This window comes from Mauremys reevesii, linkage group 6 (assembly GCF_016161935.1).
Source record: "Mauremys reevesii isolate NIE-2019 linkage group 6, ASM1616193v1, whole genome shotgun sequence".
NCBI lineage: Eukaryota > Metazoa > Chordata > Testudines > Geoemydidae > Mauremys > Mauremys reevesii.
Window position 1 is genome coordinate 33,695,392 of NC_052628.1, and position 14,931 is coordinate 33,710,322.

The following is a 14,931-nucleotide window of genomic DNA, read 5'->3' on the forward strand; positions in this document are numbered from 1 at the left end:
GTTTCCCAAAGCTTTCCCCAGAGAAGAATAAGAATCAGATAAAATCAAGAAGCATCACCTGCCAAGGAAACTTCTCACTTCATTATTTTAGCTGCTTTTCCTGCAAATCTTGAAAACTGAAGGAAAAATTCAAACTCTCCAGCAAAGTATTATCCAAATGTCCCTGGGCATCCATAATAACTGCTTTACAATGCGCTGAAGACTGCAATTGCCATTAACAAATCTGCATTTGCCAATGACTGCCACATGATCCCATCTGGATTTCCACACTTTCTTCCTGTATTTAGAATAAGGAATAACTCTGTGGTATCTGTTCTCAAAATGGTGACCATTTTACATTAGGCTCTGAAATCTAAGGGACCTATATATGCTTCTTATAATAAATAAAATAAGCATTACAATAACAAATGATTTGTTAAAAAGAAATAGTAAATTATATTCCATTCAATCAGGTCTACTAAGCAGATTGCAAAATTCATGGTAATTAATTATTCCTTCTCAAACAATTCTTACGTTAAAAATTTATGAACTCACAAGCCAAGGAGGGCTTGTGAAAAGCTTATCAGGAATAAATATTTAGCAAGCTTTGCTATTATAGTATCATTACTGACAAGTTTATCTTAAACACTCTTGCCTTACATGATCTTCCAGGCCAATATGTGCACAAAAATGGACATTCAAAGTAGTTTCATCGACAGCATATTCATGCTTTCAGTATGTGTTTCTAATGTTTCCCCAGACACAACTTAGAACCATTTAGGAAATCTCCAGGGTAGTGTTTGTTTAAGAATGGTGAACAGAATGGCACCACAGCCTGGGAACCGCATGAGTGAAAGAGAAATGCTCGCATCATGAAATAGATTGTGGGTGCCTTGAATTATTCTCTACTATAGTCCACACTAGAAATAACTGTTGAGTGTTACTATTCTCAGAGCACAGCAAGAATTTTGGAACATAAGCAAACTTCCAAACTCAAAAGGTAGCACATAGAACAAGACAGGAAGGGCCCTCTATTGTTCTCATCTGCAGAAAATATTAGTTTCCTTACATTTATTTTAAAAAAAAATGTATTTAGTGCAAACTTTTAAAATATAAAAGATCTCAATAGTTTTTATTCAAGTAAATTAATAGCTTACCATAACTCTCAAGCATTTAATCCTTATTTCTGTTACTTCAATGGGACTGCTTATGTGAGTTAATATTTCTCATCGGTGTTAGGGCTGCAGGATTGGGCTTCAAATTAATTGGGTTCTTTCACCTGGAAGAGAGGGAGAATTTGTTCTGAGTTTGTTTTCTGTGCTGGATCATTATTGGCCATTCCTGGAATCGTGCTAGTTAGAAGAACACAAACATGCAAAAGAAGTGCTTGTTCATAAGTCAATACAACTATGCCTTCCATTGGGTGCAATGGCAGCAACAATGTCTGGATTCAATCTGGCTAGGGGTCCTTTTTCTCAATCCCCTTTCCTGCTACTAGTTATGTGAAATTAAATTATAACCTGTCTGGTCACCATTGCAGATGGTTCGTTCCCATTCACAAGCATACAGAGTCCTTTGGAAAATGGAACAAGAAGTATCTTTGTATTTGGGGAAAATGGAAACAATCAAAAGAAATATGACAACTTTCTGTATTTACATATAGGAAAACAAGTCACTCAAACAAGTACATCAGGAGCTTGCTCACTCCCACAGTTCCAAACAATAAGTATCTGACTTTTTGAGAAGCTTTAGTCCCACCAGAAACCCCACAGAACTGAACCACACTCACCAGAAAGGCTCAGTAGTAGTCAGGGGGTGCCTCTTTTCTGCTAGTCTGCTCCACTCCATGAAGAACTACTCTGCCAGGTGTTGCTCTGACATACAGCTACTTTGTCCAGGTCTGTGATGTCAGCTCTGCTTCTGCTGGCCTAGTGAGCCAGGGCACTGCTAAGTCAGTTCTGCATGGTCACTACTACTAGTCCAGTCAGGCTTCTCTAAAAGCTCAGTTCAGCACCCATACCTCATTCCACACAAGACCCAGAATCGTAAGGTGAGGAACCTAAAGCAAAACAGGATCTCTGTTTCTTCGGATACAGTTCCTGGTATCTAACACAAAGTCCTTTCCCCTTCCTTGTTGAGCTTGAGTTTTGGTTACCAAACCAAAATCCACAACCTATATACACCTGGTCATACATTCCAGGGCTTATCTTGCACATTACTTATGCCCCTTTAGGAATACAGTAATGATAATAATAATCTATCACATATACAATCAAAACATAAACAAATTCCAACGAAAGCAGCAAAACTCAATAAATGGAATTATGGGTAAGCAATATTATAATTATGTAAATAAGGCTGGCCAGAGTTGGGTTTTCCCCTTCCCACTTTAGAGTGAACAGAATGCTCCATGCCTGTAAGTCTTCTGGAACTGAGCATTACATACAGTTAAGGAGGGAAAAGCAGATAGTGGTCTGAAAGAGGACAATGGTTAAGTGAAGGCAATGTGGGACAAGTCTAACTTACAGTAGGCTGTTTTCTAGTTATTTTACATAGTTGATCCATCTTCCAGTGTCCCATTCTTACACCAGAGTTGACCTGCTGCTGAACAGTAGCAGATATCCAGAGCCCTACAGATCATCTTCCTAGTGGAGGAGAAATCAGTGATGTGAAATATTCTAGGTATATTGTAAGTGTAGCTTGTCATATTCACACATATATACCAGCCCTAGCACAGGTAAGTTCAAACAGCTGGGTAATCCCTTCTTCCAGGAATCTCAGTTGAACACACTTTTCCCAGGGAGCAATTCTGCCTCAAGAAATGACTCCAATCAAAGACCAAGGCAGAGAGCAAACTCTCCTGTCACTCACACAGCTTTTTCTTCATGGACCATTGCCTCTTCCAAGAATGTTGCATGATTTAAATCAACAACAACACAACATATGTCTTCTTAGGACTGAACATTTGCTCACACGCTAAGAAAAAGAATGTGGAAGACTTTGTGTAACAGTGCCACCTGATGATACCTGCCACAGCAACAGCAAATACACAAATGCTTGCTATAGACCACACAATAGAACTCACTGGTTCTAGTTCTCAAGGGTTTGTGCAAATATTTTCTTCAGTTTATAGTCACATGGCATTCCTTGAGTTTCAGGTATGAATGAACCCAAAACACCCAAAGTAAAACTCAGTTGGAACTGGCAGCTTTCACCTGGTATTGCAGTGAAATGCTGCAAAACTATTTTGTATTTAGCTTTTTTCTTTTGTTTTTTATTCCAGACAATCCTTCATGGAAGGCTATGAAACAAGTTATTTTAAAAGAGTGCTTGTATTCTGGTGAGCTGTAGTATTAAGGGTCATTGCACACTGTTACAACAGATCTAGAACTTTTAGGTGGTAGGTTGGGAGAAAATACACGCTGTACCCTAACTGAGCAACAAGTTGTCAAGACCATGTTATCGTTAATAATATTGTTAATAAAGATATATTCCCTTTCAACTTGCCCGATCACATTCAAATGTGTATGGCCATAAACCATCATGACAGATGAGATCAGGACTCATTGTGGTCCCTTTTATTCCAGATGCCTGTTTACAACTCAACTGTACAGGATGTAAGATGTTATCGGTGTATGGTTATACTCTTGTTATGTATTATAATAAATGTTGCTGCAATTCAAAATGGAGTCTAAAAATTCAAGATGGCGCATGTGGTAGGAGAGGTTTGAACTCCATCTTGGTATCCTTTCTTCATGGCATTTTCCCGCCAAAACTCTGTTTCCCGCCAGAACTTGAGGGACTGAGAGCTGGCTGGAACCAGTTGGGGCAGTGTCTGCCAGAGTGTGCCTCAGGAATTCGCACCACAGAGAGCATATAAGGAACTGTCAGTGATGACGCAGGGGCTGTCCACCATCGAGGCAGACAGTTTCTTTGTGCGGGCACCGGATCAAGACTTCGGCCACTAATACCTGCCAAGGACTTTGATATTTACCTGATATCTGATTCCCGTAGACCAGTGTTTCCCAAACTTGGGATGCCGCTTGTGCAGGGAAAGCCCCTGGCGGTCCGGGCCGGTTTGTTTACCTGCCACGTCTGCAGGTTTGGCCGATCGCGGCTCCCACTGACCGTGGTGCACTGCTCCAGGCCAATGGGAGCTGCAGGAAGCGGCGGCCGAGGGATGTGCTGGCCGCCGCTTCCAGCAGCTCCCATTGGCCTGGAGTAGCGATCGGCCAAACCTGCAGACGCGTCAGGTAAACAAACCGGCCTGGCCTGCCAGGGACTTTCCCTACACAAGAGGCATCCTGAGTTTGGGAAACACTGCTGTAGACTTTGCTATCAGCCTAGATCTGTTGATCTCCTGCTTTGGTTGTAGAGAGCCAGATCCTCTGATGTTCCTGAGATTCTGAGACGGACCATCAGTTGCCAGTGACCTCCATCTGCAGTAGAAGAGGGACAGTAATTGTTTTTTGGGCACTTAATAGTTTAACCAAGGGACAGTTTAAGGGTCTGGGCTCTAGGCCCCTTACTGGAATCTATTCTTGGGTATTTGTAATGATCCCCTTAGTGGATCCTCCTCCCTGCCCCCAGTTGTAACTATCCCTTAATAAATCTTCTTTCTTTCTTTCTTTCTTCTTAAGGTTATATTCACTCTATCCTTTATTTTAATGCAACACGGGTGGGAGGCACACAGATTTCTAACTCTCACAGTTGATAGATGCTGGTAGGAGTTGATCTTGTTATTATATGTCACCTCCTTATTATTCTACAACAGAGATTTTGGGGTAACATTTACTGGCGACCACACAGGACTCCTTAGAGATTTAGCTCTCTGATTGGGGTCCTTAGGTTGAATAGACTCGGGGAGGGAAGGGTTTGGAACAGTGTCGGTGAGGGCGTCAACCGGTTGGTTGGACAGGTTCCCCAGGTCACTATCTGTTCAGACATATTTTGTCTCCCCATTCGGTTGTAGTTTGTGAAGAATGAGCTAGAGGCCCACAGGCCGAGGCTCACTGCAGTGTAGGATTCTGCTTATGCCAGTAGCCTAGGGAGCAGACCCAAGCAGCCTGCAGCAAGGCAGACTGTCAAGTCCTGGGTTAAGTGGACCTGGTCAGCCATTTAATCTAAGGCAGAGGTGGAAGGTAAGGCCCTAAGTGTCCATCTCTAGGACAGTTGTCCGTGGTCGTGACTGATCACTGCTGGGTTCTGAAGGAGGCAGCTGTGGGTTCTCGTGAGTTACTGACCATAAGTGAATAGTCAACACAAGTCTAGGACAGTGGGCTATTCGGCTTTGACATAACTGTCTATTTTACCTGTGGTAAGATGGAGAAGGTCTTCAGCCTAAAAAGATGGTCCTGGCAGTCTAATAAAAATAGTTTGGAGTATGCAGTGTCTGTTTTTGGGAAATCTCAAAACCCTTGGAAGGAAGGAGCTTTCCAGGGAGATGAGGCACTACAAAAACTATAAATATTGTGGGGACAGTATTTGGCAAGCAAGCTGGTTCCCAAAGAAAAAAATTACAGAAGCGAGCATTGATTTATGGGCTCGCCATGGTGTGCAGGGAACTGGATGGTAGGGTGAGTCACCTAAAAGCCCTAGCCAACCAGGCAAAAGATCAGGAGAAAACAAATGGGTTGGAACTGGAGAAGGCAGTGGCACAACATCAGATGGATCCTGCCCAAATGACAAAACAAACTATGCAAATCATGGCTAGAAGAACAGCTGCAGGAGGCCAATTCATCCAGGGCAAAGGCAGAAAGGGAAAATCAAATCCTGTCCACAAAATTAGAAGAGGCCCTAGCTACTATCAGGCACCTCCTGAGGGAGGCCAAGCAGGCTCAAGGGTCAGAAGTAATAAATCATTCAGCCTGCTTGAACAAGATTCAGAGGCTGAAGCAGCAGCTAAAGATCTCTAGGGGTATAATTAGCACAGTGGAAACTAACCCACTAGCTGAGTTCACTTCCAGGGAAGGTTCAGACGTAGAGTCTGAGGAACATAGGGACGATCCACCATGTTACTCTACTGTAGAGAAAGGCCTTATTCCATCAGTGCCATTTAATTTGGATGAAGGCCTAAGGGTGATGGGACAAAGTAATCCCTGATCACTACTATAGTCGTGCCATATGGAGCTCAACTGCCTACTGAGACGTGCTATGAAACAAAGATGTTATTGGCAGACCAAGCAAAAGCTTTAGGAAAGCAGCTGGGCCATCTTGATGGAACAATGCTTTGAATTGGTTAGCATGCTTAAGCTGCTTACCTAACCTTAGCAAGGAAGATTCCCTTATGATAGTCAGAGAATGTCTGAGTGTAGAGGATTTCAATGCCTTACCAGATGGATTGTCTATGGGACATATCACTGAAATTGTAGCTATATATATGGGTGTGCATTAAATGTTTTTCCATATAATAACCGTATTGGGAAAGTGTATTCAGAAAAACAGGAAGCTACAGAGCATCCAGAGACCTATATAGCAAGGAAAAGGTTGTTGTATTGGTTAGCTGGTATAGCACCAAAAGACCGGAATGCTAATGTGTAGTATAATGTCCGTCTCAGAATCTCAGGAACATCAGAGGATCTGGCTCTCTACAACCAAAGCAGGAGATCAACAGATCTAGGCTGACAGCAAAGTCTACAGCAGTGTTTCCCAAACTTGCCTGTCCTCTGGCCCCCGTGTCCCTCCTTGGACCCCAGTGCCTCTTTAACTGGGGTGTTGCCCCCTGGCAGTACCCCCACAGTTCTGGGTCTCTCCCCCCAGGGGAACCCCCAACCCACTATCCCCACCTTGCCTCAGTATCAGGCTACTGCCAGTCATTGTCTAGCCCCCATACCCTGGGGCAGACTGCAGTATCAGCCTACTCATCACTGGCAAGGTTGGGTTTGGACCTGCTGCCTTTGCCTACCCCTGGGCTGCCCTCTGCAACCCCCAGTACCTGTTGCCTTATGCTAGGCTGCAGCTTGGGGCTTTCCAGGCTGGAGCTCCCTAGCTCCTCTGCCTTTCCCCAGCCCTGCTTCACTCAGTTGCCCTGTCTCTATCTCCCTGCAGCGAGGCTCATCTCCCTCTACAAACAGAGAGAGACTAACTGGGCTCCTGGCTCACTGTTATAGGGGTCAGCTGGGCCTGATTGGGGCCTGGCTCCAGCTGAGCCTACTTTCCCCAATCAGCCCAGGCTTCTAGAGCTGCAGCCCTCTCCAGGGCCGCTTTTTAAACCCCTCAGGGCAGGAGCGGGTAACCACCCCGCTACAAAGACCTTACTGGACGAATGATGAGAACTCCAGAATACTGGTAGTTAGAAGGAGGAATGCCTCCAGATAACTATGTGCCACAGTTTAAATTGGACTGCTATATCAAAGAACTGCTGAATACCATCAGCTTAGTGCAGAAGCAGGTTGCTGTTAATTTAAAGGGCATTACCAAGAAAATGGACCAATGTTTGAAGAACAATTTATCTTTTGTGGAATGGGATATAGGGGATAAAGTCCTCTTCTGATATTTTTCGGAGAAACACCATCCGCTCTCCCCTAGATGGGCAGGTCCGGCTGTCATACTGAAAAAGGCTAGTCCCACTGTGTACTTATTTGAAATTTCCACAGGGAAAAAGAGGGTTCCCAAATGGTTTCATTCTTCGCAATTAAAGTCATGGAATGGAAGCAGGGAAATTGCAGTAAAAAAACAATCAAAAGATGATGCTAAGCCACCATAAGGTTTTAATTGTGTCTCTTTCTCTGTTTGTCTATAGGGAAGGAAAGCATGAAGACCCCTTTTTTGGTCATGATTTTGTACATAGGTTTATTGGATAGGTATCTTGTATGTTACTGGTTAACGAAAATGAACATTGGTATTGTCTAGTGAACCACGAGTTGGCACATAAGTGGGAAGTACCCGTATTCCCAGAAGTTGATCCTGATTCTAATGAGCATGAGACTGAGGAACTAGAGGACAATGTGGAAAAAGACAGGGAGTCAGAAAAAGGAATAACAACTCCGTCAATACCCAGCCTACAAGTCTCAACAAAACAATGGTATTCTGATGAAAATATAGGAGTAGAAAAGTTCCAAATGCCTGATGTGTAGACAACCACAACTAGACAAATTCCTCCCAAATGGATAAAAGATCAAAGTAAAAGGCCTTGGAAACCAAGTTCATATGGAGTTGGAGGAGGATGTTTCAGAGCAGGTTGTAAAAAATGGGAAGACAGTAGTTTTGTTCCATCTAAATTAACACCAGAGCCTGATTATTGGGTCACGCCTGAGGATGTATTGTCAGTTCTAGTGAATGTTTATGCATATACTTTGAGTGGATATTGTTATCTATCCTTTGAGGAAATTGAAGGGAATAAGTCTATCATAGCTTTCACTATCCATGATGCCCAGATGAAGCACGACCCTATTATCAATCCTCAGACGCAGATAAGATTTATTAAAAAGGTCACAGGGCAACGTAAGTGGATGCTGGATGATCAAAGCTTTAAGGGTTGTTCCAATAGTATACAAGATTGGGATGGTTCAAAATGTATTTATGCCATGGTCAAATACAATAATAGAGTAACTCCAAGTCCATTTAATGTATCTATCATGATGGGTATTACCTCCACTAATGTATCTTCAATAAATGTAAAGGTCCTTATCCCTGGACGTCAAATATACTATATTGAACTAAAATGTCAAAAATGTATTGCTCATTGTAATAAGGCTCCCGAGGAGATTGTAAAATCAAAATTTTGCAGACTGGAAGAACACCCCAGGGGTTTTGGAGCAATATGTTACATTTGCTTAAAACTGAATGTCTCTGTAAATTATATTGAGAACTGGGAATTGAAAGGTCCTTTTGGATTAAAAAGGACATTTAAAGTTTTTGTAGCCCCTGTGCCATAGATTAGTTTCATGGACCACTCATAGTAAAAAGGGATGTATCGTGCAGTTTAATTATAAACCCTCACGTTGTATTAAAAAAAATGGTTTTAAAGGTTCAAGCTTCTCTAATCCCTATGCATAAAGAATGTGCCCGGTATGTAACACCTTTGTTAATGGGATGGATGGCGTGGGTAAAAGGTAATGTCTTGCAACAGCCATCTCTCCACAGAGTTAAAAGAGATCTAGCTGCTAAGATCCTCGGAGGGGTGGGAACTGGACTAGGAGTGCTGAATATGGTAGATCAGCAGTTCCTGGCGTCACACATAGGTGAACTGGGACACAATATCTCCTCACTAGCCACCTCCCTCTCAGCAGCATTGAATGACTTTGGTGAGTTAGGTTTTAATATTGCTAACACATTACCAACATGGTTAGAAGTGCAAGAAAAAGATCACCTTAAGATTATAGGAGCACTAGAGATACTGCAGTCTCATCTAACAGAGGCATTTGCATGTATGCAAGTGCAGCAGTTGCTTCTCGACATTGCAAAGGCTATACTCAGGGATGGTCATAACGGTATAGTGCCACAGGAAATTAAAAACATTATCTGGTCTAATGCCACCAAATTTGAAAAAGAAAAGCAGCAATGGTGGAAAATGGTGGATTTCACCTATGACCATGCTAATGAGACTATCGTGGCATACATACTTACTTTAAGGGATGCCATATAGTAAATAATTCCCTAATGATGCCTATGGAAAATACCAAATGGGTGCATGTAAGAGGAGAGTAAATATTATTCTTTAAATTTACAAGCTTGTGTGGAGCTAGACAAATTGGGTTTTACCTGTACCACTGGAGTATGGGAGGAGACTCATATATGTTTAGATTCCGATGAAGAAAAATGTAATCACCAGCTTCACCATCCTATGTATTTTCAAAATTCAGCTATAGTGGTTATTGATAGTCACTGTCTGTGTATAAAAACTTTATGTAAAAATTTGTTAATTAAAGGTTTTTAATCACATTGAACACGATTCAGGAGATAATATATGTTTATGTGCAGTGTTTTCTGTAATAGGTGCAATATAAATATTACTCTGTCCGATGCAAAAGTGCAGAGCATAATAGCATCTTACTCTATGACCATCTTCCATCTATTCATATAGGAGCAAACCCTCAAGCAAACCTCTAAGCACTAATGCACCATAAGGATATGGTTTATCACCTAAAGTAGCTCCAGACTCAAGGAGCTAGGGTGACCAGATGAGAGACGTGAAATATCGGGAGGCGAGGGGCTGCCGGCGGAGCAACAACAACAAAAAAAAACCCTCAAGAGCCAGTGGCGGAGGAAAAAAACAAAAACAAAAGCAAAAAAAAAACCAAAAAACCAAGAGCCGCCGGAGCATAGGAAAAATTGGTGGGGGCTGAGCATCCACCGGCAGCTCCACACCCTGCCCCCCCGCACCAGCTTGCCTTCACTCTGCCTCCACCTCCCCTGAGCTGGCTGCCGCACCCTGCTTCTCCCCCCTCCCTCCAGCGCTTGCGCCACCATACAGCTGATTTGCGCATGCCTGGGAGGGAGGGGTGAGGAGGACGAATGCAGCGTGCTTGGGAAAGAGGCAGGGCCAGGGCGGAGATTTGCGGAGGGATCCATTAGGGCAGTGAGGGAGCGGGGCTGGGGGCGGGGCCAGGGCAGGGATTTGGAGAGGGATCCAATGGGGGGAGGGACGGAGTTGGGGGGGGCACAAGCCCTCTCTGCCTGTGCACCGGAGGGCAAAATATCGGGTTAATTCGCATCCCAACCAAACATCGGGTGAATATCCGAAGGCTTGGGAAATCATGCTACATCCAATTGTAGTAATACTGCTCATAGAGCGGGTTATAATCGTATATCTATTGATTATATCTGTGTATATGTGTAAGAAAAAAAACTAAAGATGCTACAGTGATGCTTTTTGTAATGTGTCAACCTGCATAACCACATTATGAGGTCAATGTCCAATGGTATTAATGTAACAATAATGTCAGATGTTTATTAAAAGGTGGTCACATCGGTCAAGGAGAGGCTATGTAAGGTGTTACTGGTATATGGTTATAATACATACTCTTGTTATGTATTATAATAAATGTTGCTGCAATTCAAAATGGAGTCTAAAAATTCAAGATGGTGCATGTGGTAGGAGAGATCTGAACTCCATCTTGGTATCCTTTCTTCATGGCATTTTCCTGCCAAAACTCTGTTTCCCGCCAAAACTTGAGAGACTGAGAGCTGGCTGGAACCGGTTGGGGGCAGAGTCTGCCAGAGTGTGCCTCAGGAATTCACACCACAGAGAGCATATAAGGAAATGTCAGCGATGACACAGGGGCTGTCCACCATTGAGGCAGCCACATCCAGTTTCTTTGCACGGGCATCGTATCAAGACTTCGTCCACTAATACCTGCCAAGGACATTGATACTTACCTGATATCTGATTCCTGTATTCCATCAAAGGATCCAGTGAAAACTTTACTATCAGCTTAGATCTGTTGATCTCCTGCTTCAGTGGCAGAGAGCCAGATCCTTCGATGTTCCTGAGACTCTGAGATGGTCCATCAGTTGCCGGTGACCTCCATCTGCAGTGAAAGAGAGACAATAATTGTTTTTCAGGCACTTAGTAGTTTAACCAAGGGATGGTTTAAGGGTCTAGGCCAGTGGTCCCCAACGCGGTGCCCGCGGGTGCCATGGCGCCCGTGGGGGCATCTTAATACACCGGCGTCCTGGCCCCCAAGAGAGCACCCACCGAAATGCCACCAAATTTCAGCGGCATTTCGGTGGGGACGCCTCTCAATGACGACGCTTGTCGCCAACAAGTGATGTTATCGAGAGGCGTCGCCCCCAAATTTCGGCAGGGATGCCTCTCGATGATGCCGCTTGCCGTCGACAAGTGACATCATCGAGAGGCGTCACCCCCGAATTTCTGCGGGGATGCCTCTCGATGACGTCACTTGTCGACAGCAAGTGGCGTCGAGAGGCGTCGCCGCCGAAATTTGGCAGCATTTCGGCGGGTGCTATACCGCCGCAGTGATCGCCAGACGAAAAGGTTGGGGACCACTGGTCTAGTCTCTAGGCCCCTTGCTGGAATCTATTCTTGGTATTTGTAGTGATCCCCTTAGTGGATCCTTTCCCACCCCCCCAGCTGTAACTATCCCTTAATAAATCTTCTTTCTGTTTAAGGTTATATTCTCTCTATCCTTTATTTCAATGCAACACGGGCGAAAGGCACACAGATTTCTAATTCTCCCAGTTGATAAATACTGGTAGGAGTCGAACCTATTATTATATGTTACCTCCTTATTATTCTACAACAAAGACTATGGGGTAAAAAGGTGCAGTGGTGCTAAGACCAGGAGGGGAACCAAACAGACCACAATTGAAGCTCTAAGCTTGATATTAATATTTAACAGAGGAATATTAAATGGGAAGAGGCTCTGCAGATTTTGCTGAAACTCTAAGACCTGAAGCAATGATTATAGAAAGAAATATATGAGGAAGGAATGTGAGCTCAGGCTGAACATGCACATATGAAAAAAGAAAAGATCAATGGCCTTGTCTAGACTAGCAAACATGTTATTTGACAGGAGTTAAATAAGTATGCAGTATAGTTGTAGTCATGTCGGTCCCAGGAAAATAGAGACACGAGATCTCTCTAATATATTAAGTAACACATTTTTAAACACCACTTAGAACTCAGGACAGTCCCTAAGTTGACCACGATCAGCTGACAAGATTTTAAATACCACTGTTTTTGTCTATGCTAGGAGTGATATTTTCAAAAGTGCCTTAGAAACATGAGTCTCCATTTTCAAAAAGTTATTTTGGCCATGTCTACACTACAAAATTATGTCACCCTAACTTACATCAGCATACAGCTACTGCAGTCACTAAATCACTTGTGTATGTCCACACTTGGCTTCTTGTGTCAGTGGTGCATGTCCTCAACAGGAGCACTTGTATCAATTGTATTGTCAGTGTGGGGAATTGTGGGATGGCTCCTGAAAACCAGTAACAGTTGATGTAAGCAACACAGTGTCTACACTGACACTGTGTCAACCTAATTACCTTGACTGTGACTCTACGCTGCTTGGGGAGGCGGTGTTACTAAATTGACACAAAGAGGCACTTATATCAGTGGGAGCCAAATTTAAGTGAAAACACATACACAGATAGGTCGACACAAGGCATCTTCGGTTGATCTAACCCTGTATTGTTCACAAGGCCTTAGGCACTTAGAAGCCTATGTGTTAGTGAAAGTCAATGGGACTTATGCTCCTAAGGGCTAGATTCACAAATGGACTTAGGCTGCTGCTTTAGGCACTTAAGTCCAACATTTAGGCACCACTGGCATTCACAGAACCCCTGCTCAGCTGCTGCTCAACCCTACAGGTGCATAAAATCCCTAGGTGCCTAAATTCCCACTGATAAAATCCCTTAGGCAGCTAAAAATCTGTCACTGAGCATGTGCACAGCCGCTTAGTCCTGACCCCCATGCTCCTAGCTAAACACACTGGTGGGACCCTCAAACGAGCTATTTCCCACCTATCACGCCTGCGGGGTCCAAACCGGAAGGCATGCTCTGAGCACTTTTTTGCAGGTATAAACTCTACACTAAGGGTATGTCTAGACTATGAAATTTGGTTGATTTTATAGACGTTGATTTTTAGAAACCGATTTTATACAGTCGATTGCATATGCCCACAATAAGTGCATTAAGTCGGCAGAGTATGTCCTCACTACCGTGGCTAGCATCGACTTACAGAGCAGTGCACTGTGGGTGGCTACCCGCCGCCCATTGGAATTCTGGGTTAAGCTCCCAGTGCCTGATGGGGCAAAAACATTGTCGCGGGTGGTTTTGGGTACATGTCGTCAGGCCCCCCTCCTTCCCTCTCTCTGTGAAAGCAATGGCAGAGAATCATTTCGCGCCTTTTTTCCTGGGTTACCCCTGCAGATGCCATACTATGGCAAGCATGGAGCCCGCTCAGCTCACCGTCACCATTCGTCTCCTAGGTGCTGCTGGCAGACACGGTACTGCATTGCTATACAGCAGCAGCTCCTTGCCTTCATGGCAGATGGTGCAGTAGGACTGATAGTCGTCGTACGTCTCCTGGGTGCTCCTGGCAGACCTTGGTGAGGTCGATCAAGGGCGCCTGGACAGACATGGCTATCCTCCTCTTAGAGCACTGAATGGGAGCCAGAGACTCCAGGTAATTCTCTTCTTTAAGTTTCATCTAATGGAAATTCAGTTCTTCCTGGAATATCAAGTGAGCTGGAGGCTTCTGCCTCAGGCTGCTCTCCAAGCCGGCAGCACCGCGTGCATAGGCACCAACTTTCTCCAGCGCCGGTGGGTGCCAATGCCCTCCCCCCCCCCCGCCACTTTCTCTAACCCTCTCCATGCCCCGGCCCCCCTCTGACTCCACCCCGTCCCTGCCCCGGACCCCGCTCCCATTCCAACCCCATCCCCAAAGTCCTCGCCCTAACTCCTGCCCCCATTGGATCCCTTCCCCAAATCTCTGTCCCGGCTCTGCCTCTTCCCCCCGCATGCCGCGTTCCCCCTCCTCCCCGCCCAACAAATCAGCTGTTTTGTGGTGCAAGCACTGGGAGGGAGAGGGGTGAAGAAGGATGCACGCTCGTGGAGAAGGTGGAAGCAGAGGCAGAAGTGAGCTGGAGCAGGGGGGTGGGGAACCCACCAGAACTCATGGAGTCGGTGCCTATGTCTGTGCGGTCGCACCTACCCTAGCCTATCTCTTGCTCTCATGGCTCATGAAGCCTGGACAGTAGTAAGGAGCAGTTCAACTATAGGCTGAGCAAGTGCAGAATGGTGGTAGAATGTGCCTTTGGATGTTTAAAAGCTCGCTGGCGGTGTTTGCTGACTAAGTCAGACCTCAGCACAACCAACATTCCCACTGTTATTGCTGCTTGCTGTGTGCTCCATAATATCTGTGAGAGTACAGGGGAGATGTTTATGGCAGGGTGGGAGGTTGAGGCAAATTGCCTGGTGTCCGATTTTGAGCAGTCAGACAGCAGGGCGATTAGAAGAGCACAGCAAGGTGTGCTGTG

The 14,931-nt window shown here is 44.6% G+C and overlaps 1 protein-coding gene across 8 annotated transcripts in view; it reads right to left on the reverse strand.

Moving 5' to 3' along the window:
- ANKRD55 (ankyrin repeat domain 55) overlaps nucleotides 1–14,931 on the reverse strand; it is a 170,856-nt gene that overhangs the window by 130,604 nt on the left and 25,321 nt on the right. For 4 of the 8 annotated variants that reach the window (XM_039544219.1, XM_039544221.1, XM_039544217.1 and 1 more), the window contains exons 2-5: nucleotides 11,299–11,450; nucleotides 2,506–2,624; nucleotides 1,769–2,038; nucleotides 1,137–1,258 (exon numbers count right to left, since the gene is read on the reverse strand). In XM_039544219.1, the coding sequence (XP_039400153.1) occupies nucleotides 1,137–1,152 (16 nt within the window). In that variant the 5' untranslated portion in view covers nucleotides 1,153–1,258; nucleotides 1,769–2,038; nucleotides 2,506–2,624; nucleotides 11,299–11,450. Of the gene's footprint in view, nucleotides 1–1,136; nucleotides 1,259–1,768; nucleotides 2,039–2,505; nucleotides 2,625–11,298; nucleotides 11,451–12,734; nucleotides 13,579–14,931 lie in introns of those variants that run through there. The other 4 variants (XM_039544220.1, XM_039544222.1, XM_039544224.1 and 1 more) reach the window with 4 other exon arrangements.